The 24,035-nt window shown below is 42.9% G+C and overlaps 2 protein-coding genes across 2 annotated transcripts in view; one reads left to right on the forward strand and one right to left on the reverse strand.

Moving 5' to 3' along the window:
* COMMD8 (COMM domain containing 8) overlaps positions 1–8,028 on the reverse strand; it is a 9,324-nt gene extending 1,296 nt beyond the window's left edge. The window contains exons 1-4 of the mRNA XM_002709418.5: positions 7,892–8,028; positions 6,524–6,679; positions 3,407–3,559; positions 867–1,022 (exon numbers count right to left, since the gene is read on the reverse strand). Coding sequence (XP_002709464.1) covers positions 867–1,022; positions 3,407–3,559; positions 6,524–6,679; positions 7,892–7,957 — 531 coding nt within the window. The 5' untranslated portion in view covers positions 7,958–8,028. The remainder of the gene's footprint in view (positions 1–866; positions 1,023–3,406; positions 3,560–6,523; positions 6,680–7,891) is intronic.
* The window catches only part of GABRB1 (gamma-aminobutyric acid type A receptor subunit beta1), a 494,464-nt gene extending 474,136 nt beyond the window's left edge, over positions 1–20,328 (forward strand). The window contains exons 10-13 of the mRNA XM_051842511.2: positions 7,139–8,350; positions 9,166–9,236; positions 14,656–14,816; positions 20,141–20,328. The gene's annotated coding sequence lies outside the window, so the exon portion shown is untranslated. The remainder of the gene's footprint in view (positions 1–7,138; positions 8,351–9,165; positions 9,237–14,655; positions 14,817–20,140) is intronic.
* Positions 20,329–24,035: the final 3,707 nt, after the last annotated feature.

A 24,035-nucleotide genomic window follows, 5' to 3' on the forward strand; every position in this document is an offset into this window, starting at 1 on the left:
GTTGAAAATGCTGGGCAATAAACAAAGAACAAACATACACAAACATATTTACTTTAATGTCTTCCCCACAGCAACAGTTTCTACTGTTTAAGCATTATTTTTCACATTTCTTAAACATTAGGAGTGTTTGTAGCTATTGAGTCACTCCACTGACAATGTGAAGTTTTTAAGAACATGCAATAGTGCCATCTTGTCTCAACCTGATTTTGTCATAACCACTAAGAGCCGTCTTATTTTCTATCATTTGTCTAGCCAACTAAGATACTTTTTTTGGAGTCCTGTTTGTTTTAATCATTAAAGACTCTTTAGAATAAACAAATTTCATGACCTAAGGTAAAAATTTTATTTTTATCACCAACAAGCACTGCATCAAAACACTAGCTGTTAGAACGGCACAATCAGTCTTTCAAAAATAACTATTTGAAAATCTATGGCCCCAACTAGGTAACTGAACACTTAAAGTTTTAATTAATTTAATATTTAAAACTGACCTAGGTCTGATCTCTAGATCAGAAAACAGTAACAAAGCATTTCCTGTGCTTGATATAAAATATCTGGGAAGAGAGAAACATTAAAAGTGAAATATATTTTCTTATATTGCTCTAAGGCAAAAGGGGGGACCCTTTTATCTGCCAAGGGCCACGTGGATATTTATAACATCGTTTGCTGGCCATACAAAATTATCAACTTAAGAACTAGCCTACCATAGATTCATTGAATTTCGAGTCCCTACTGTAATTGCCTTGGCAGGGCCAGACCAAATGATTGCACAGGCCTTATACAGCCCACAGGCTGGATGTTCCCCACCTCTTCTAATGGTATCAAGCAAAAACATTTAAACCGTACGACAAAATTAAATGAAATACCTTATTAGCTGCTTCCAAGGAATTTATTAGATTCTGAAGTTCTTCTTTACTCATTTCAATAGAATATGGTTTTACTTCACCATTTTCTTTGACATCTAGTTGAAGGTTTAACAGTGGCATCTGTAGTGTAGCAATCTTGTCACTAGAAAGTGCAAGCTGCATAAAATTAGGGAAAAAAGTAATTAGAAAATAGTAAATGGGGGGGAGGGCAGCACTGTGGCACAGGGGGTAAAGGTGCCATCTGCAGCACAGGCATCCCATATGGGCACCAATGCTACTACTGGCTGCTCCACTTCCGATCCAGCTCCCTGCTAATGTGCCTGGGAAAGCAGCGGAAGATGGCCCAAGGGGTTGGGTCCCTGCATCCAGGTGTGAGACTCAGATGAAGCTCCTGGCTCCTGGCTTCAGCCTGCCCCAGGCCTGACGGTTTCAGCCATTTGAGGAGTAAACCAATGGACAGAAAATTCTTTCTCTTTCTCTCTTCTCTCTCTCTCTCCCTCCCTTCCTCCCCCATCTCTCTCTTTCTCTCTCTCTCTCCTGTAATTCTGACATTCAAATAAATAAAAAATAAAATCTTTCAAAAATAGTAATTGGGACTATATTAAATATGTAGGAGAGCTTACAAATAATAGTACATTAAAAAAAATCCCTGTACAGGAAAGTACAGGGAAAAAGGTCAAAGAAAGTTAAACCCATGCTATATAATAAGTACTTTAAAGACAGAGAGAGAGAAAAGAGTGAATAAAAGAGAAAAAATAGGAAAAAATAACATTCAGTCAGCAGTTTTGTGGCAGAAGATATCCAGGTAAGAATTATGCCTGGGAAGTACTGAGTAGGCCCAATGCAGCAAGAAAAATGAATTCTTAAAGGTTAAAGACACCAAGAAGGTGGAAGCCCATGTACAAAGATAAATGAGACTAAAACTACTAGTAAACTCTCAGAAATCAAGATGCTTAATTCATAATCAGGCAACTACTAAACAATCAACAAGAAAGATTATCAAGATACCATGTCCAATTAGAGCCACTCAACATATTTACCTATCTTAGTTTCTATTTCTAGAGTGTATGCATCCTAGGGGAACTGGAAGAACCGGATACAGTATTTATGGTACTATCCTGTTTGAAACAATCACTGTGGCTTTGCAGATAGCAAAAAGGAAATCAATTTTCCTTGAGTCTGAGCCAGAAAATTCCATAAGTGAATCGTGTTTGGAGTGCCACTACTCTCATGTGCAGTGGTAAGGACACCTTCCTTAACAAACAGCCTCAGATAACCCCCTTGTGGTGCACACAACAAACAAATCTTCACACATGAGGGTACGACAGGAAGTTTGTGGGAAAAAAAAAAAAACATAATTACATTATAGGCTTATTTTGGTGTACAAAATTCTGAAATCCATGCATACAGTAGGTCTTCAAAATTATCACAAAAATGTATATCATTTTTGTACCAAAATAAATTCAACTTTTAAATTTATTTTTTTCATTTCAAAGTCACACGGAGGGATGGGGGACAGGCAAAGAGAAGGAGACATATAAATAGCTCCCTTCCGCTGGTTTTAATTCCACTTACAATGAACTTTTCACAGCAACCTTTATCTCTTCTATTCTCTGATCCAAAAAAGAGGACTCATACTATCTGAGATTTAGAAATAGCACCATCAGGTTGTCTATCCATAAATACTTCTCTTCAGTGTTTCTTATAAATGGTTTCTCAGCCTAGGCTTGAATACTGCCAATGAATGAGGAACATACCACCATAAGAAGGGATTATAACCATTTCCAGGTACACACAGTTCTTAAGTTCTTTGCCCAGTTGAATTCAAATTTATCTTATCACAAATGATACACCTTAGCCCCTGTCTGCTCTCTGGAATCACAGGGCACAGGTCTGTTCCTTCATCCACGGACTTTTCAAGTTGTCTCATTCCTATTAGGTTGTACCTTTTCCAGATACATAGTCTCACATGTTCCAAGGCAATTTCACATACAATGATTTTAAGTTTCTGGACACTATTTTTCGGTTGGGTTCTAATTTGTTTAACTATTTCTTAAGTTTGGCAGACTTTCTAAACTAACCAAAAAGATTACTAAATGTAATTGCTATTAAAATTACTAAACTAACCAAGAAGATTTAACAGTGGAAAACAATACTAGAGCCATCAGGGGAAGGTATCTGGCCTAGCTATTAAAACACTGGTTAGGACATCTCAGTCCCAGATCAGAGTGCCAGGGTTTGATACCCTGGCTCTGCTCCTGACTGGCCAGACACAAGTTGAATATATATTACCCTACCACCACATATAGCACTGAATGACTTACAGATCTAGTTATTTATCAACACAATATTATAGTCAGTTTTGATATTTGTAGTATACTTGTGTCCAAGTTAATGAAAAAGTTACAATTTAAACTGTCTTTGGTATTTCTTTGGATCAATGTATTCTCAGAATAACACAAATTTTAGATACATATGATAGGCTTCTCTAAATCCAAAAAATGAAAAACATACATACTCACAAATAAATGGATTCTTACCTTTAACTGCCAATCAAAGTCCTGTAGCTGTGCAGAGGAAATATCAATGATTTCTCCTAACAGAGCCTGCTTGATTTCATCTTTTCTACTTTTCAAGCATTTCATGATAGCTTCTTGATGAGATGAATTCAACTGATTCAACTGCTGAAATATCTATGAAAATATAAATAAATGGTTAGAGAATAAAAAGGCTAATCTGCTCTAATTGTAAAAACATATTTCTACTCTTACACATTCTTTTCCAACATTTATTTATTTATTTATTTGAGAGACAGAGTTACAGAACAAGTGAAAGACAGAAAGGTCTTCCATTCACTGGTTCATTCCCCCAAATGGCCATAACAGCCAGGGCTGAACCAATCCGAAGCCAGGAGCCAGGAGCTTCTTCCCGGTCTCCCACACGGGTACAGGAGCCCAAGGATTTGGTCATCTTCCACCGTTTTCCCAGGCCATAGCAGAGAGCTGGGTCGGAAGAGGAGCTGCTGGGACATGAACCAGCACCCATATGGGATACCAGCGCCACAGGCGGGACAGTTAGCCTACTGTACCACAGAACTAGCCCCCTCACATGATTTTTAAAACAATATTAAAAGGAGAAAGACTCTTGTATCTTAAGGAGAGTAAGAATGAAAAACTATCAAATCAGTTTTAACAAATTTCTGCAAAATAGAAACTGAAAAAAAAGGGTTGGGTGATCAAGCAGCACAGAGGTGACTACACCTACACAGCACCAAAGCCACAGCCATGCGCACACATCACACAATGCAGCCTTGAGGGCAAGCAGTACCACAGGAAACAGAAGAGCATGGCAAAGGGCCCATTAAACAGGAAGATGAAACTCTCACCAATCTGTGTGCACCTTAACAAGCCAGCCTGTGTGTGTGTGCATCTGTGTCCAACACATTTCCTTATGCAAAACTGACTAATACAGAGGGTGAAAAGACAAGCCACATAAAACAAGGTATTTAAAACACATCCCTCTAAGGGCTTACCTCCAGAATACCATCCAAATCAGTAGGATGAACATAAGAGAACCCCATTTTTTAAAAGTAAGCAACCTACTCAAATATACGTACATGGTTCTTGATGAAGATGCAAAAGCAGCTCAATGAGAAGGGAAGCCTGTGCACTTGCACTTCAGGATGCCTGCCCTAGAGACGCTGATCCAGGTGCACACGAGAAGACAGGGACAAAAGCGCTCACAATACCAACACTTGTCACAAAGGAAGAGGTGACAGCAAAATGGTTCTTCAGTGGGGGATAAATAAATAGATCTTATTTGGGGCTGGCATTGTGGTGGAGCCAGTAAAGCCACCGCCTGTGATGCCAGCGTCCCACATGGGTGCCGGTTCGAGTCCCAACTGTTCCACTTCCGATCCAGCCCCCCTGCTAATGGCCTGGGAAAGCAGCAGAGGATGGCCGGAGTGCTTGGGGTACCCTGAAGAAGCTCCTGGCTTTGGTCTGGTCCAGCTCCTGCTATTGCAGCCATTTGGGGAGTGAACCAGCCAGCAGATGGAGGATCTCTCTCTCTCTCTCACTCATTCCTTCTCTCTCTAACTCTGCTTTCCAATGAATAAATTTTTAAAAAAATATTTTAATAATTATAATCAAATACTATGAAGGGTCAAAATATATGCACTAGATTCTTAGTTGTCCACATTGAGTCAACTAAATATAAAAGACACCTTGCATTAAAAACAACTTACAAAGGGATACATTATGTTGTCATTTACAAGTTACACATCTAAACATCGGAATGGATTGCGTCCATTGCTTACTGAGGCACACAAACATATAATATGGAACACAAAAGACAAGTGCCATGCTCAACAAAGAGTGCTGGTCTCTAAGTAGGGGTGGCGTTTCCAGGTGGAGTGCAAGAGTATTTAGGTTACCTCTAGAACGCCATCTCTAAAACAAATACACCGGCCGGCGCCGCGGCTCACTAGGCTAATCCTCCGCCTAGCGGCGCCGGCACACCGGGTTCTAGTCCCGGTCGGGGCGCCGGATTCTGTCCCGGTTGCCCCTCTTCCAGGCCAGCCCTCTGCTGTGGCCAGGGAGTACAGTGGAGGATGGCCCAGGTGCTTGGGCCCTGCACCCCATGGGAGACCAGGAAAAGCACCTGGCTCCTGGCTCCTGCCATCGGATCAGCGCGGTGCGCCGGCCGCAGCGCGCCAGCCGCGGCGGCCATTAGAGGGTGAACCAACGGCTAAAGGAAGACCTTTCTCTCTGTCTGTCTCTCTCACTGTCCACTCTGCCTGTCACAAAAAAAAAAAAAAAAAAAAAAAAAACAAATACACCAACTGAAACACACAAAGTAAAATGTAAAACAACTGTTTTTGGCCATGGAAATGTAGCTGTCATATAACTTCTATTTTCTTCTGTATGCTTTTAATCAGGGGTGGGGAACCTTTTTTCTGTCAAGGACAATGTGGATATTTATAACATCACTCTCAGGCCATACAAAATTATCAACTTAAAAATTAGCCTGCTGGGGCCGACTCCATGGCTCATTTGCCTAATCCTCCACCTGTGGCGCCGGCATCCCATATGGACACCAGGTTCTAGTCCCGGTTGCTCCTCTTCCAGTCCAGCTCTCTGCTGTGGCCTGGGAAGGCAGTGGAGGATGGCCCAAGTGCTTGGGCCCTGCACCCAGCTCCTGGCTTCGAATTGGCTTAGCTCTGGCCATAGCAGCTATCAGTGGGGTGACCCAATGGAAGGAAGAACTTTCTCTCTGTCTCTCTCACTGTCTAGCTCTATCTGTCAAAAAAAAAAAAAAAATTAGCCTGCTATAGACTTACTGAATTTAGTTCCACCTGCAGTTGCCTTGGCAGGGCCAGACCAAAGATTTCGCCGGCCTACGTGGTCCATGAGCAGGACAGTCCCCTCCCCTGAGAAATGCTCACAACTGAAAGAGTATTCAGAAATAAAACTACAAAAAACCCAGAACTTCCACAATCGGATTTTCCACTTAAACTTGTAAGGATTTTGCTGTTAGAAAATATACTTACCGACAACAGTCCTCATATTCTATAGTGCTCTAAGGACTAAGTTTAAAAACAATCTGGGCATGACTTATTATTTATTATAAGGTATAGAAACTTGGAGGGAAGTTACCTCTTCATCAGATAAATTTTTACCAACAGCAGCTTTGAAAAATTGGGTAATGTCTTCCAGAACATGCATCCATTCTGTAGAATCCCAAATGCTTTGATAATCCTGGGAAAGCGGATAAGCTCGACCACAAATGCCATCAATTGTTTTGTGCAGAAGCTAGAACAAAACCAAACAGAAAGAAATATCCTAATAAGCACAATTATAGAAGATTTTTCCTTGTAACAAATGTTGAGAGAACTTCATGCTATTCCCAAGAGCAGCCGAGGTTGAAATGTAACAACTCTGGGGATGGCTGGCCCTGTGAGACACTGTGCCCCAACAGCTTGTGACACCGCCATCCCCATCAGAGTGCAGGTTCCAGTGCTGGCAGCTCCACTTTGCATCCAGCTCCCTGCTAAAGAGCTTGGGAAAGCAGTGGAAGTGCCTGGGTCCCTGCTACCCACATAGGAGACCAGGCTGGAGCTCCCGGCTCCAGGGAGACCCCCAGCCACTAGAGCTGTAACTCCTTCGCTGTAGAACCACACAGAGCAGACATTAGAGTTAAAGTGGTTTTTCCTTGATTCTTGCAGGAGATAAATGAAGTCCCTTCTGTCTCTCCTTCCACACCCTAAACAGCACCACCGCTGCAAATGGAGTAGGGGGAGAAGGCAGCCCAAACAGGGACTTCCCTGTCAAAGATGCTCCACAGGACGCAGGCCAAGGCGCCATGCTACCTCACCCCACCGGCGCTTCAAGGGAGCAGTGCCCGAGCGAATGAATGAGGCTCCTTCACAGACTCGAGGTGCCAAGGGATAAGTCATTCTTTGGGGCCAGTCGAGTAAGTCACCTGGTAATTTTGCTCTCTTGGCAGTGCCTACCGAGTTCGTTTCCGCCGCCCTCAAGGGGGCAGGGTCGGCTCCAGTATGGGCCACCAAGGTATCCACATAACCCAGGGAGCCGCTGGAAGGTCTGTGTTGAATGAATGAATGGATGGATGGATGGTACACGAGGCGGCGGCAAACCACCGACCGCACGTCATAAGCTTGCCAAGACGACGTGGCGACTCCACTGCCCAGCCCAGGGTCGCTGTCCCCTGCAGCGCGTGGGAGCAGGCGGGCCACACCCACCACGGGGCAGGCGCCGCCGGACGCACCAAGGCGCACCAGCTCCCTCCAGCCGCAACCAAGCCGGGAGGCGGACGTGTTGCCCCAGGCCTCGGCCGCCCACGCCCCCCCAGGGGAAGCAGAGGATCAGCCGCCCGCAATCAAGTTGCTTTCTTTTCCCTTCCCTGGGGAGCTCGCTTCATGGCCACAGCCAGCGTGACCGCGAGCCAGGCCGCCCCGGAGCCGAGGCCCTGGCAGCAGCCGCCGCCGCCGGTGCCCTCCTCACCTGTGGGCCCAGCTCGGCTGGCAGCTTCTGCAGCCGCCACAAGGGCGTCCCCTCTTCCGGCTCCATCCCTGTGCGAAGCTGGGGCCTGGGTCACGTGACAACCCCAGACTGCCCCAATTGCTCCGGCTAGCCCACGTGACCCTCTGTCCGCTGGGGCGGGGCCGAGTGCGGAGACGCGGCCGTGCGTGTGCGCCTGCGCGGAGACACTGCCGCGACTTTCGCCGGCTGCTGGGAGTTCAGTTTGGTTCTTTGTGGCTTAAACATCCTCTGCTGTTACATTGAAGGCAGATTTGCTAATGTCTTGACGCAGTCTGTAACTTTGTTCAAAGTCCTAGGAACTTTCTCTGCACTCTTTAGAAAACCGTGTACTAAGGAAAGCCATAAGCCCGTTTAGGTGTGCCCATGGCCATTGTCTTTTTCTAGAATACCCTGACTTGGAAGGTAAATGCAAGGCTTAAGGTAAGCAAGTTCTTCCTGTATATCACCCCAAGAGGGAGATGCTGTTTTCAGCCCCATGTGCTGATAAACCTCATCAGTGAGGTCAGGAGTGTTGTTAGTTTTAGAAAATAAAAACACCGGACACCCAGTCAAATGTAAAATTGCAGATAAAAAACAAATATTTTGTAATCCGCATACCGTAAATGTTGCATGGTATAAACTTAAAGTCAAACCTGATTTATTACCGGTTGTTCAAATTTAACGGAGTGCGCCGTGTTTTATCTGCCAACTCTTAAAAATCATTTAACGCAAGCCAAGTGTAATCATTTAACCCAAGCTTGAAAGTAAGCAGAAGCAGACTCTTAGAACCGCCCTCTTAACCTTGGGCTGTGCTATAGCCCCGAGCAGCCTGCTGCTTCTCTCACTGCAGCTGTGCTGGGGCACTCAGTGGTGGGAAGACAACCCCTGTCGGGCGAAAGTGCACAATAAATAATAGAAACAGGGGTTACAGCCTCATCTAGAAATTCAGTAATAAAAGTAGCGCACAAGGTGAATCCTACTGAAGAGGATAAAGTATTTAATCTGTGACCCATCCGAAGAAAAACTGCTTACTTATTGGTGGCATCTTTTGCGATTTAGCTCAAATGCCCTTTCTCCACCCTGTGCCCCAATTCTTGGAGGTGAAAGGAATTTCTTCCTCAGAATTATCCTGCCACTTCAGCCATTTTTCACTTAAAATTTTACCACTGTCCAGATCTTAAAACAGGGAGCCACACACAACGCTCATTGCCCCAGCTGAAATGTAATTGTCTAATGACACTTGGTTTTGTTAACAGGAGCTGCTCAAGTAATAGTTAAATAATTAAAATGAGATTCTGGAAACCTTCCATTTAACCCAAGTATGTTGGTAAGTCTATCGATGGGGAAGATCTGTTTTAAGCAAAAAACCTAAATATTACATATCATAATAACTGAGACAAAAACATTTATCCAGCACCTACTGTATGCCAAGGAATTCTTTTATTTTAGCTTGTTGCCCTCACTATAACCTTTTGTGGTGGATATTATCCCCATTTTAAAGATGACAAAACAAACTTGGTGGAGTAATGTGTGCCCTGTCCCAGGTCACACAGGTAGCAGCTACAAAGACTAGTCTACGTCTAGAGCTAGTGGGGTCTGTCTACAGGCTTCAGTGAGGTGCATGCCTCTGCTGAGGAAAGGGAGTCCACGTTGCAGGTTCCTAAACAATGCAAATGGCACATCAGTCAGGGCCAATATTTGATCAGAGGCTACAAAATTAGATTGTGACTTCTCTTGCAAGGAAAATTGGATACCGGGAAGAAATTGATCTTTCCTTTGGAATTTGAACATAACAAAAGTTTACCTGTAATAAATGTGGCATCTACAAGAGTTTAATATTTGCCTTTTGATTAGTTAGAAGATGTTTTTATGAATCTAATAGGATAAATTTTTCAAAACATTTACCTGTCTCTCCTAGTCCCGTCTCTGTTAGGTATATTCTGGTCACCATCTTCCAAATCTTGTTTATAATATGGTTAAACATACGGATTCTGAAGCAAAACATCTGAAGTTCAAACACTAGCTCTGAAAATTACCACCTATGTAATTTGGAGGAAGCTTTTTTTACCCCAGTTCCTCCTCTGTGATTAGTTATAATGATAGCTTAGAATGTACAGGGTTGCTGTGTGTGAGGTTAAGGAAGGCTGTCCTGGAACACCAAAAATATTGTTAGACTCCCTTCTATGCAGATGTCGCCTTGTTAACCCTTCTAAATAGACAGTTGGACAGTGTCTACCTTGGGAATGTGATCTGCCCTTCAACTTCATTTAGCCTGCTACACAGGGCAGTATAGGCAATGTAGGGCAGTGATCACAGATGGGAAGATGTAGAAAGATGTCAGACCCCATTGTGTGTGCTTGCTAAGCTGAAAGTGGAATATAAGCTTGCTTTTTGCAGGGTGTTTCTTTCTGAGGCTATTTTATTGTTTGTTTGTTCTGTTTCTAGGTGGAAGGAAGGAGTTTTGTGCACCACATGTTGGGAGGTTTATTGATTCACTCATTGTTTAGCCATTATTGATTAGCAATCTGCCATGCTTGGGGTACTTTACTGACTCTTGGAATGCAAGCAGTGAATAATAACGTGCCTTCTTGTTTCAGGGTAGAAAGCGTGCTTAGTAAGGAGCAAATAAAAAATTATGATAATGACCTATATTGGCAAGTGTCTTGAGGAAAATGAAATAGAGGAATGTAACAGGAAGAGATGGAAATTTTCTTTAGATTGGTCAAGTGGCACCTTGCTAAGAAAGGGCATTTATACTAAGGCATAGGGATGAGAAGGTGGCGTGAAGGCCAATGTCTGGGGAAAAGGAGTTGCCAGCAGAATGCAAGTCCTGAAATGGGAGAAAACTGGCCTGCCTTGGGGTAATGGCAGAGACCTGCGTGGCTAGTCTGCAGTCAGCAAAGCTGGAGTGGGAGAGATGATGCCAAAGGTGTGGGCAGGGATTTTAATAAGCAAATTAGTGTGGCCTGGTTTGTATCTTTAGATGGTTATACCCTGGAAAGCAAATATACTGTGGAAAACAAACCTCAAGGAGCAAGAGTGAAACAGGAGAACTGTAAGAATATTCATTTGTGTATGAATCTGGAAGGTATTCCAGATAAATTCTAACATAAACAGTAAAATTCAATAAGAGCCGATTTGCATGCCCAGATTGTTATAGATCTAAACCAGGGGTTTAGATGATGGGTAGTGGCTAATGGAAGTGTATTCTGGAGCTAAGATCTAGAACACTTGTCAGTAAATTGGATGTTTGTGGAAGAGAAAGAGACGTGAAAGTGAAATACAGAATTTAAGAGTTGATCCAGCATCTGTCCTCCAAACCACCCTTGAGATTGTAGTCGCTGGCCAAGAGATAGAGTCATAAACTGTAGCTGTTATGTTGGTAAAAGATTTTGGAAGGCAGACAGACCTGGGTTGTAATTGTACCTCCCCCACTGACCAGCCACATGACTTGAGTAAGTTGGATAAACTGCCTATACCTGAGTTTCCTCTGCTGTCTACCTAAGAGAGTTGTGGTGAAGTTCACATAAAATAAAGCATATGAAGTGTTTAGCAGAGTGCCCAGAATGTACTTTGCCCATAGTAAAAGTTAATTGCTACTTTCAGCAGTAGTAAGTAGTACAAGTGTTACTTGGGACACGAGTAATTGCAGTGTGGAACCCTAGAGAGAAAGTGAGAGATTACCTTCACACACACACACACACACACACATACACATACACATACACATACACATACACATACATGTACCCTGTGGCACAGATTCAAAGCAGACATGAGCAGCAGTCAGGGTGTCTGGTGAGGCACCTTGATAAGGAAGCTAAGGAGGGAAATGAAGCAGATTCCGCTCTGTGAAATCCCATAAGTAACTGATTCAGCTTGGGGGATACATAGAGAAGGATCCTCCAATCATTGACTGCAAGCCAAGGACCTCCATGTTAGAGGCATTGTGACAAACACTGCGAATTTTCTCACAACATCCACCTTTCTCTCTCTCTCTCTCTCTCTCTCTCTCTCTCTCTCTCACTCTCTCAGTGGTTACCAAGGTCACAAGGTTTAATAAAGAGAATACATCGGACAGACCAGACAGACCAGGAAGGCATCCCAGAAAAACAACTGAGAGCCCAGTCTGCATTCACACTGTAGTGTTTATGGAAATGAGTGTGGGTCCCCGTGTTTCTCCTCCCCTCCTTTGTCTTCTGGGAAATTGCAGAGTGGAGAGCTTTCTGGGTATAGAATTCCTGAAAATCCTCTGAGGACCTTATTGATACGGTGTTATTGGACCTAATAGCCCCTTTGATTCAAGGTGGGGAAGAGTCCCCTAAGCTGCTCCAGCTGAGAGAGCTGGAAATCACCTAGCAAGGTTGTCAAACAAGTACAAGGCTTTTGATGTGCAAATGCAGTCTGCCTCTGAATCTGTCTTCCATGTTTCTTCCCTACTTCAACCACAAAAACATTCCCTTTTCTCCAAAAGCATCTTTTTTTCTTTGGTTCTTCTTATACATGTAGACTAATGTCAACTTTGCTATCTAACACACACCCCTTCACAAGAAGTAACCCATAATCTTATGAGGGTAGTGTGGGTGACAGTCCATCTTCTGTATTTTCCTCAAGCTGGCATATGCATGTCAAGTTGGGTGTGGATATTCTCTTTCTATCTGTCCTATGGTATTTGGGACTAGTATGGACAATGCTTGTCTTGCATGATCCAGAGGGCTGGTTACATCATTCAATGGGATAGTCTGGAAGCCCTGACCCATGACCATCTGGAGCTGAATGTCTTAAATTCTGTTAGAGACAAAACAAATGAGTGCATTAAACATTCCTGGTCCAAAGAGAAGCAACAAGAGTTCAGGAGCTATAGGGACAAGGAGAGCCAACAACCAGATTTCCACAACATAATGCTGAGGCAGAAATTCCAACCCTGTTTTATCTGGTCATGGAGTTGTCTGGCCTCACCCAAGAAGTGGTGAATATGGCTTTGAAGCTGTATAGTTTTATTTCCCCCAAAACAACATTCTTCATGGAGCATGGCACAGATACCCCCTTTGTCAGCAGTTGCATGTCTAAGGTCTGTCTGGTTGAAGTACCAGGCTTGACAGCGTCAGTATGAGGGCCCTAGTCATGGCAGCCTTTCATTTGTTGAAGACTGTGTTCTGTTTTTTTCCTAAAGGAGGTAACCCTGTTCTCACTTGCTCTTGGGAGCCCGACATGGGGACTTTGCTGTTTCCCTGTATCTAGGGATCCATAACCTGTTATTCAGAGAAATGCCAGAGCTATCTGAAGGTTATAGGACTAAGAATTTGCTGCATGGCCTGATGAACGTCTGTGTTGCCCAAAGGTGAGGATGAGCTCTAAATAATTTAGCTCGTGGCAGACCAGCTGTGCTTCTCCCTTGATCACTTGGTAGATACATTCTGTTAGGAAGTCAAGGGTGTCCAAAACTGGAATCTCAGGTTGGGGAACAAACTAACAAATCATCCACATTTCAGATCATCTCTCTACCCTCTTGCCCAACAGATTGGTCCTTTAGGTCCCCCACAAGGGCCTGACCAAATAGGTGGGAGCTGTTTATAAATCCTTGTGGGAGCACTTATTGCCTGTTTACTAAACCATTCAAAGGCAAGGACAGGAGGAGTCTATATGAATGCAGAAAAAAATACATATTTAACATCTAAGACTGAAAACCATTTAGTCCAAGGGGTATTTCTCTTAATATTGTATAGGGATTGGGCACAATGCTGGTGTTTCTGCCTCACTAATGGCCTGGAAATCTTGAACTATAACGGGGGTGTGAATCTCCTTAGGGAAGGCATCACATTGACTCCATTACCTGGCTGGACTAATAAGATAGTTGGCCCAAATAGGAGGTTGGTACAGAATACATGGTACCTCTAAAATGAAATGGGCAATCCTACCTGCAATGTCAGCAGTGACCTTAGGATCGCCCCCTCAATAGCAATTGTTATTTCAGGAACCAGGCAAAGTGAAGGGCTTTCTCAGCTTAGGGCCCGTAGGGTCTGCAGTTCTGACCAATCAGTCCTTTGACTCTCAGGCTTGGCTTTTGGCAGAGCAGGCAGGGATCTGAGGTGCTAGCAGCTGTCACTACAGCTGCTTTCCCGAAGCCCTGGCTTCCTGAGTGAGAACAGATACTATTTATGGGTGTACTGGCCTTGCTCAGTCTCCATGATGGCAGATCACTGCAAGAAGCAGCTATTAGTTGGGCTTGCCACTTGTCCTTACACTGCTACTTCTGCCTAACTCACTCCTCTTCCTCCTGGTTTGTGTTAAAATTGGCCATATTGGCAGCCATTAGACTGTCAGCTAAGGGGGTGCATGGTCCCAAAGTACATTCTCTGTTATGGGATGGATGGTATAACCACAGATTTCACTGCTAAAATACCACCAGGACCTAAGAATGTGTCTTGTTTGGAGAGAAGGTTCTTACACAAGTAAGCAGGTTGAAGTAGTCATTAGGATGGGCATCAAATCACCAAGTTTGGACATAGGGGTTCACATAGAGGGAAGATATAGTGTGGAAATATGGAGGAAGAAGACAGCCACCTACAAATCAAGGAGAGAGACCTGAGACCTTTTTGTCACAGCTCTCAAAGGGGCAAACCTTGCTGACTCTTTGTTTTTGGATTTCAAGTCTCCAGAACTTCAAGGCAATAAGCTTCTAGAATCTAAGCCACCACTTGGTTGAGGCGGCCCTAGCAAACTAATACACTCTCCTTTCTCCACAGTAATGGAATTTTACCTGGGGATTTTGCCAGAAAGGGGACTGACTGTATTTCCCAGTCTTCTTGTATCTCCCTGGTCAGTATCCAGGTGCTGGCCAATGGGACAAAAGTGGAAGTTTTATTCAGCACATAAGAAACCTTTATTTAAGGAAGACCCCAACTATGTAAGTTACCCTTTGCTTCCTTTTTTATCTGCCCCCCATACTGCTTCCTAAAATTCAGATGATGGCATTTTTAGACCAAGATATTATAGACCATGTACTAAGTAAGGACAATTGCAGCAAGTTAAGGGGCCTGATGTGGTCACGCCCACATCTGACATGATGTGAGCCCACATGATGTGACATCATGAGTTGGGAATGTCCAGCCCCTGGGCTGTGGGCTAGAGAAGGCCTGCAAAATCATTTGGTCTGGCCCTGCCCAGGCAACCACAGGTGGAACTTGAAATTCAATAAATCTGTACCAGGATAATTTTTAAGCTGATAATTTTGTTTGGCCTGTGAATGATGTTACAAATATCTGAATTGTCCCTGGCAGAAAAAGTTTCCCCACCCCTAGGTAGGCAGCTTCCTTAATGATGGACCTCCTGTCAGTATCACTCAGCCTAATCCTAATTAATACAGACATTATAGTTAATGTGAACTAATTACAGCCACAAGCTATAAGGCTTATGGCAAATATTTTTTTTTTACATTTTTTTTAACTTTTATTTAATGAATATAAATTTCCAAAGTACGGCTTATGGATTACAATGGCTTCCCCCCCATATCATCTCTCCCACCCGCATCCCTCCCCTTTCCCACTCCCTCTCCCCTTCCATTCACATGAGGATTCATTTTCGATTCTCTTTATATACAGAAGATCAGTTTAGCATATATTAAGTAAAGATTTCAACAGTTTGCTCCCACACAAACATAAAGTGAAAAATAATAGATGATTTTTTAAATGATGATGAAATCAGATCAGACCTATTGTCATGTTTAATCCCAGTGAGAGTCAAGTTGGGAATTGATAATTTCTTCTTTTTTTTTTTTTTTACAGAAGATCAGTTTAGTATACATTAAGTAAAGATTTCAACAGTTTGCACCCCGCTTATGGCAAATATTATCTCAAAAGGAAAGATGAAAAAGCAAAATAAAATAATAGTGTAAATTTGAGAAATCGGGGGCAGCCATGTGGCACCACGATTAACAAGTTGCTTGAGACAGCTGCATCCCACATCTGGATACAGGATTCAAGTCCCACCAGCCCTGCTTCTAATCTAGCTTTTGGGAGGCAGCAGTGATGCCTCAATACGTGGGTCTCTGTCACCAATGTGGAAAATTGGATGGTGCCAGAGGTTCCTGGCTTCAGCCTGTCCAAGTCCTGGCTGTTGCAGCCATTTGGGTAGTGAACCAACAGATAGAAAATCTCTCTCTGCTTTTCAAAGAAAAATAAATTTTTAAAAAGTTTAATTGAGGGGGCTGGCGCTATGGTGTAGTTGTTAAACTACTACAGTAATGCTGGCATCACATATGGGCATTGGTTCCAGTCCCAGCTGCTCCACTTCAGATCCAGCTCCATGCTAATGTACCTGGGAAAACAGCAGAAGATGGTCCAAGTGCTTAAGTCCCTGTACCCATGTGGGAGACCCAAAAGAAACTCCTGGCTCCTGGCTTCAGCCTGGCCCATCCCTAGCTGTTGCAGCCATTTGGGGAGTGAACCAGCAGATGGAAGACCTCTCTCTGTCTGAACCTCTCTCTCTCTGTAACTCTGCCTTCAAATAAATAAATAAACCTTTAAAAAATTTAATTGAGAAATTGGCATTCCTGCATACTACTTTTGGCAATAGAGATTAGTAAAATTTTCCTGAAATATGATTGTATATATAAAATCTCCAAACTGTGTTAACTGTTTACCCAGAAATTTTAGTTCTAGAAATATATAACAAATATTTGACTATAAATATATTCACATGTATGTTTTTTATACTATAAAATATGAAATAAAAGCCATAAATTATTAGCTTAATAAATTATGACAACAGGGGCTGGCACTGTAGTAGGTTAAGCTTCCACTTTTGGAGCTAGCATCCCAAATGGGTACTGATTCAAGTCCCAGCTGCTCCACTTCTGATGCAGCTCTCTGCTAATGGCCTGGAAAAGCAGTGGAAGTAGCCCAAGTGCTTGGGCTCCTACACCCATGTCAGAGATCCAGAAAAAGCTCCCAGTTCCTGGCTTCAGATCAGCCCAGCTCTGGCCATTGTGACCATTTGGGGAGTAAACCAGCAAGATGGAAGATATCTGTCTGTCTGTCTCTCCCTCTCTTTCTCTCTCTCTCTCTGTCTCTCTCTCTCCTGTGTGTGTGTGTGTGTATGTCTCCTTCTCTCTGTCGGTAACACTGCCTCTCAAATAAAAGTCTTAAAAAATTATGGCAACATAAAATTAAGCCACCAAAAAAAGTGATTTTGTAGAAAAATAACTAGTGGAGGGGCCAACACTGTGGCTCATTTGGCTAATCCACCTGCGGCACCAGCATCCCATATGGGCACCAGTTCTAGTCCCAGTTACTCCTCTTCCAGTCCAGCTCTCTGCTGTGGCCCAGGAGGACAGTGGAGGATGGCCCAAGTGCCTGGGCCCCTGCACCAAACATGGGAGACCAGGAGGAAGCATCTGGCTCCTGGCTTCAAATTGGCACAGCTCTGGCCATGGTGAACCAACGGAAGGAAGACCTTTCTCTCTTTCTCTCTCTCTCACTGTCTATAACTCTGGCAAATAAATTTTTAAAAAAAGAAAAATAACTAGTGGAATATAAACTTGTTCACAGTAACTACTTGGGGGAAAAAAAAAGGTTTCAAATCTCTTTTTCCTATGTGTTCCACCGTGTGTGTTGTATGTGTACGTATGGTGTATAAATTCCTGGGCACAGGAATATACAGAATGTTAGCATTGGTTATCTTTCATTTTTTTAAAGATTTATTTATCCATTTGAAAGGCAGAGTTCCACAGAGAGAGGGAGATACAGGGAGATGGTCCATCTGCTCATTCACTTCCAAATCATCAAAATGGCCGGGGCTGGACCAGGCTGAAGCCAGGAGCCCGGAACCTCTTCTATGTCTCCCACATGGTTGCAGGGACCTAAGCACTTGGGTTTATCCTTCATTGCCCTCCCAGGCACACCAGCTAGGAGCCAGATAGGAAGTGGAGCTGCTGGTGCATGAACTGTGGCCCACATAGGATGCCACTGTTGCAGGCAGTGGCTTTAGCGAATATGCCACAACCCAGCCCTAGTTATCTTTCATTTTGAAGATTAAAGAATATTTTGGATCTCTTTCTTTAGAAGAAGAAGTTTTCTATTTTTTATTCAAAATTTTACTTAAAGCATCTTAAATAAATTAGGATAGCTTTGATAAGTTATGAGTTTATTGATTTCCTTTCATTTTATCTTTAAAGCAGCCAAATCTGTCTTGAACTCACCTCTTTCTTCCAACATCTTGCCAAATGCAAACAATAACAACCAGTTACGTTGAAAATAATCAATGCTAATCATTGACACTGCTTTACAAGTTGGCACAGACATTTGCTACATGGGTCCTTAGCTTCCCAACCTACTAACAACCACTAAGTCAATCACATATTTTAGATTCTGTTACAGAAGCATCGAATCTGCACCAGTTTCTGCATTAGTCAGAATACATTAATTGATTTAACAAAACAATGCCAAAGTTTTGGTAGTTTATCCTAATATTCATGTCTTTCTTGTTTCTGTAATAATCTCATACATACAAATGTAATGTTTAGGTGACTCCTCTCGTCTCTAAACTCTCAAAGTGCAGGCTTTGGTTTAAGAGACAGCATATGAAGGGTCATACAGGAGGTTTTATGTGCCAGACCTAGGAATGCACATCACTCCTACATACATCCCCAGATGGCAGCACCTAACTGTAAGAGAACTTTGGAAACGTGACTTAATTGTCTGCCCAGGAAAAAAGAATAGAAAAAAAAAAATGGAAACATAGAGTTGTCTCAACCACAGTCATCTCTTCCCAAAAACAACTGAGAGTTTCTAATGAAAACATAGCAAGTTAACCATAATTCTCTCTCCCTTCTCGGAGGAGCTCTCGTGTTTGATAGCGTGTTGGTATCACCAGCCACGGTAAAACTGGGCTCCAACTCAGGTCTTTCATTCGCCTCACATGAGTATTCACTCAGATCTGTATTAAGAGAAAAATCGGGGAGGTTAGTAATCCAAGCTCTTCCTTTTCGTTTTACTGCCATGGTAAAATTCTAGCAGGTAGTAATGTGATTCTAGCAGGTATACTCAAGTTTGAGAGAAGTCAAGTCGGTGACCCTTGCTAGTTGGCTGTTTAGATGAGTCGCTGGGTGACACTAATTCAGAATTATGACGAGTAAGGATCTGTTTCTCAGTGTGTTAGTTCTCCAGCTCACTCAGCATTTCATTCAGAAGATTCACTCTAACCAAACACTCAAGAGACTGAGGGGTTAACCAGGATGTCACACACTGGGAATTGTTTCTCTTTAGGGCATTCTTTCTTGAATCACACTTTCCTTTAGTTAATTGAGTGATAGATAAGAAAACTATTTGCTAGGCCTGGGCTGCAGCTCACTAGGCTAATCCTCCACCTAGCGGCGCTGGAACACCGGGTTCTAGTCCCATTTGGGGTGCCGGATTCTGTCCCGGTTGCCCCTCTTCCAGGCCAGCTCTCTGCTATGGCCTGGGAAGGCAGTGGAGGATGGCCCAAGTCCTTGGGCCCTGCACCCCATGGGAGACCAGGAGAAGTACCTGGCTCCTGCCATCGGATCAGTGTGGTGCGCCGGCCACAGCGCACCAGCCACGGTGGCCATTGGAGGGTGAACCAACGGCAAAGGAAGACCTTTCTCTCTGTCTCTCTCTCTCACTGTCCACTCTGCCTGTCAAAAAATAAAAAATTAAAAAAAAAAAAACTATTTGCTGAATATAAGACAGAGTGAAAGTGAGGGAAGTCAGAACATGCCACCCCAAAGCATTTCTCTTTAATATAAATATTTTAAACTAAATGCCATTAAGAAGCAGCAAACAGTGGGGGTGGGGAGCTGGGAGGCATGTGGTGCAGCAGTTAAGCTGCTCTTTGGGTATCACATGGGAATGGCTGGGTTTGAGTTGCAGATTACCCACCAAGTTGGGCTTTCTGCTGATGCACACCCTGGGAGGCGTGAGGATGGCTAAAGTACCTGGATCCTTGCCACCCATGTGGAGACCTGGATTAAGTTCCTGGCTTCAGCCTTGCCCAGCCCCAGATGTTGTGGGCATTTGGGGGAGTAAACCAGCAGATACGAGCGGATAGCAGAGAAAGAAGTCTTTTCTGAGCTTCCCACTTCTCCTTAAGACAGGATGTGAATTCTCCTTTACTGGAGACAACTCTTACAGCTCACAGATAACCTGCAAGGAATCTACCAGTACAAACAAAACTTACTTCACTAATTTACTCCCGTTTATTTATATCCTCCAGGATTCCTGCCGCTGGAAGCCTAGAACTGCTTTCCTCTGTGCTGTCGTGCCTCTGACACATAGGTGATTCTTTGTTGACAGCGGTGTATGAAATGGAGCGCTAAGCCACGGCGTTGAATTGCCTTTCATTGTGTTTTCTCCAGGTTGATCTGTGCTGCAATTAAAAAATTGTTCATTTTTCTGCTGTCATTCTGTGTTTCGTTACAGGGGTCTGTTTCGACTGTGAATTGATGAAGGGAAATTAGATTTCTTTCCCGATAAAAGAAAGCAGAGTAGGTCTAAGACACATTTTCTTCAAATTGTGATGATCTAATGGCCCTCTTTCATCCCAAGGATCTTTCTGGCTAGAGAAAGAACAAAGAAGTCTTTCCTCTGGGCTGTGCAAAAAAAAAAAAAAAAAAATCTGCTGTTCTTTGACTTTTTTACTAGATGCCACACCCCCTACAGTTACTTCTATAGACCCTTGACTAAGTAAGATTAAGAAAATATTAGAACTTTCGGTTCCAGAGGGTTACTCTGCAAATTACCATTCCTCTTCCTCATCATTATTCGGTTTGAGAACACTACCACCTCCCCCACAAAATGTCTCTTATGCCTGTTTGTTTGGTTTTTTTAAAAAAAAAAATGCTTATTTATGGCCGGCGCTGCTAATCCTCCACCTGCAGCGCCGGCACCCCAGGTTCTAGTCCCGGTCGGGGCGCCAGATTCTGTCCTGGTTGCTCCTCTTCCAGTCCAGCTCTCTGCTGTGGCCTGGGAAGGCAGTGGAGGATGGCCCAAGTGCTTGGGCCCTGCACCTGCATGGGATACCAGGAGAAGCACCTGGCTCCTGGCTTTGGATTGGCGCAGAGCAATGGCTTCAACGCACGGGCCGTGGCAGCCATTTGGGGGGTGAACCAACGGAAGGAGGACCTTTTTCTCTCTCTCTCTCTCACTGTCTAACTCTGCCTATCAAATATATATATATATTTTAAAGTCAGAGTTACACAGAGAGAGGAGAGGTAGAGAGAGAGAGAGAGAGTCTTCCATCCACTGGCTCACTCCCCAGATGGCCGCAACTGATCAGCTGTCTGATCCGAAGCCAGGCGCCAAAAGCTTCTTCTGGGTCTCCGATGTGGGTGCAGGGGCCCAAGGACTTGGCCCATCTTCTACTGCTTTCCCAGGCCATAGCAGAGAGCTGGATTGGAAGTGGAGCAGCCAGGACTCAAACCAACGCCTATATGGGATGCCAGCACTGCAGGCGGCAGCTTTACCCACTGTTGCACAGCACCGGCCCCCCTTATGCCTGTTTGTAATAAAGCACATCAGTAACTTTTCAAAACAGAGGCACACCCTACCCTGTACAGACCAACAATATCAAATTTTTCTATCAGGGTAGAAAAACATTGCTATTTTGTTTTATAAAACATCCCAGATAATTAATTTCATATGAAAAACTTTTGCTTTCTCCTAAAATTCTGAGGAATCCATACTTTAACCACCTTCAGACTGATAATTATAGCCTCAGTAGTTAAAATTTCTAACAAATGTTCTAGGGACCAAGGAAAGATACCAACTCAGCATTCAAGGTTCCTATCATCCTTTAATAAAAAGGAGTTGTCTGTAACTTTCCTTGTTTATTTTCTCTGTTCAAACCTGCCTTTCAGGTTAACCTATGACTTCAAGTTGACTAATTTATTTTCATGAGAGGTGTTGCAATACATATGTGATTAATTATTTTACATTGCAATCTGCATAAAATTATTCCTGTACATAAACTGTTGAGAAATGGCTTAAAGTCTAAGTGAAATTAATTATTATCTTGTAACCACATGGGAAATATCTAAATGTTACATTGTCATTGGTTCTATTTCATTGAAAGAAATTTCAAATGACTAATTGACAAAGACTTGAGAGGTATTGAGCTTGATCGTGTCTTATCTGTATAAACCTAGACAGACTCAACTGTATATAAAACAGTTTCTTAGAAAGCAGTTGGATAATTATTCATTTTATTCTTGTAACTAAATTTAATGAAGTCTTTTGTCTTTTGGAGTTTTGTTTATAATTAAGAAATGCTAACCTTTCATTATTTTTTGTAAAAAAAAATGCTTGTAGCTTGAGCCACCTGAGATCTCCATTGAAGTGATCTTTGAAATGAATAGACATTTTGATCTGAAAAGGGCAATAAAGCTAGCACATAACAGTTATTTCACTGTAGCCTTAAAGAATACAATATACCAACAGCTCTGTAATTGCTCCGTTAAAGTGCAGTACTTGAACGAACTGCAATTTTGAACCTAAGAGGTGATCCATACCATATCCTTGGGGCCTGCATTCCTTTAGATGGCATGTCAAGTGCTCAATTAGTCTTTCTGATGAAGGTTCTGTGCCTGTTAGACCTCCCTTTTCTCAGATGCTACTCCTTTCAATCACTGTACAGACAGCCTCCATCTGCAAGCTTTTAAGATTTCTGCCAGGGCTTCTCAAAGCACATTACTCAACCCAAGGCATTTTTGAGTAATTGATTTTTCACATTAAATATGCTACATTTTTGCTTTGTTTTTGAAACAGCTAAATAGCTTTATAATTTACATCCCATAAATCGACCCATTTAAAGTACAATTCATTATGATTGAGGTGTACTCGTTGTTTTTTGGGTATTTTTGTTTGTTTTGTTTTGAGAGGCAGAGAGACAGAGGAAGAGATAGGTGGCATGCATTGTTTCACTCTCTGAACACCTGCAATAGCAGGCGGCTGGCCCAGTAAGGAGACAGGAGCTCAATCCAGGTCTTGCACATGAGTAGATGACAGGAACTCAATTAGTTGAGTCATCATTACTGTCTTGCAGGGTCTGCATGGGCAGGAAGTTACAGTCAGGAACTAAAGCTGGGAATCAAATCCAGGCACTCAGATAAGGGGTGTGGGCATCTTCACTCATAAGCTAAATGCCTGTTCCAAGTTTTCCAAATGCATGTATTAGAGCATCACCTCAATTCAATTTGAGAACACTACAGTGTCCCCCATAAATGTTCCTTATTCCTGTCTGAAACAGATGACATAGGTAGCTTTTCGAACAAACCAAAACAATGTCAGAGCCTATCCTCTAGATCAACAATATCCAACTTTCTTTCAGGGTAGAAAACCAGTGCCATTCTGTCGTTGTCATAAAACATCCCAGATGATTTTCATGTAAGCCATTGTTGGGATTCACTGTTTTTGACTAAATGCGAGAAATACATATTTAACCCCCTTACTAACCAAGAAGTCAACACTTAGACAAAGTATTGTGTGTCACTGTAGTAGCAGTGACAATAACAAAGACCCTTAGAACATTTAGCTGATAGTGATTTTCAAATCGCTGGGCTTTTGTTCCTGTTGTTTACTTTGCCTGGAATCCTTCCCCCATCCTACTGCAGCTCTCACCTTGCACACCTAGTTGGCCTAATGAATTCATCCATGCTCCCCAGAGAATTTTAATTGCTGCCTTTCTATAACCTTTTGCATGAACTCCAATTATGTTTCTTATTGTGTTGAAGCTCTTTATTTATATTCTGCCTTCCCTGTTGCTCCAAGAGCTCCTTGAAATGCAGAGCTGTGCCACATTCATTTTGGTATCTAGACAGCATCTGACAGAAAACAGATTCCCAATAAGAGTTTGCTGAATTCAGAAATAGAAGAATGATTAAAAAAAAAAAAAAAACTTCTTGTAGGCATTGGTTTACAACCTTGAATGCAAATTAGAATCAACAGAGGAGCTTCTCAAAAATCCCTATGACCAAGGAGGTCAGACTCACTGGAGATAGGACCAAGCAGCATTTTTTAATACTCCTCATCTAATTCTAACATGGAGCTGAAATCGAGAGCCATACGCTTAAAGCCTAAAAGGAGAATCAAAATTGCTCCCTTGGCCAAAAATA

Source organism: Oryctolagus cuniculus, chromosome 2, assembly GCF_964237555.1.
Source record: "Oryctolagus cuniculus chromosome 2, mOryCun1.1, whole genome shotgun sequence".
NCBI classification, from domain to species: Eukaryota; Metazoa; Chordata; class Mammalia; order Lagomorpha; family Leporidae; genus Oryctolagus; species Oryctolagus cuniculus.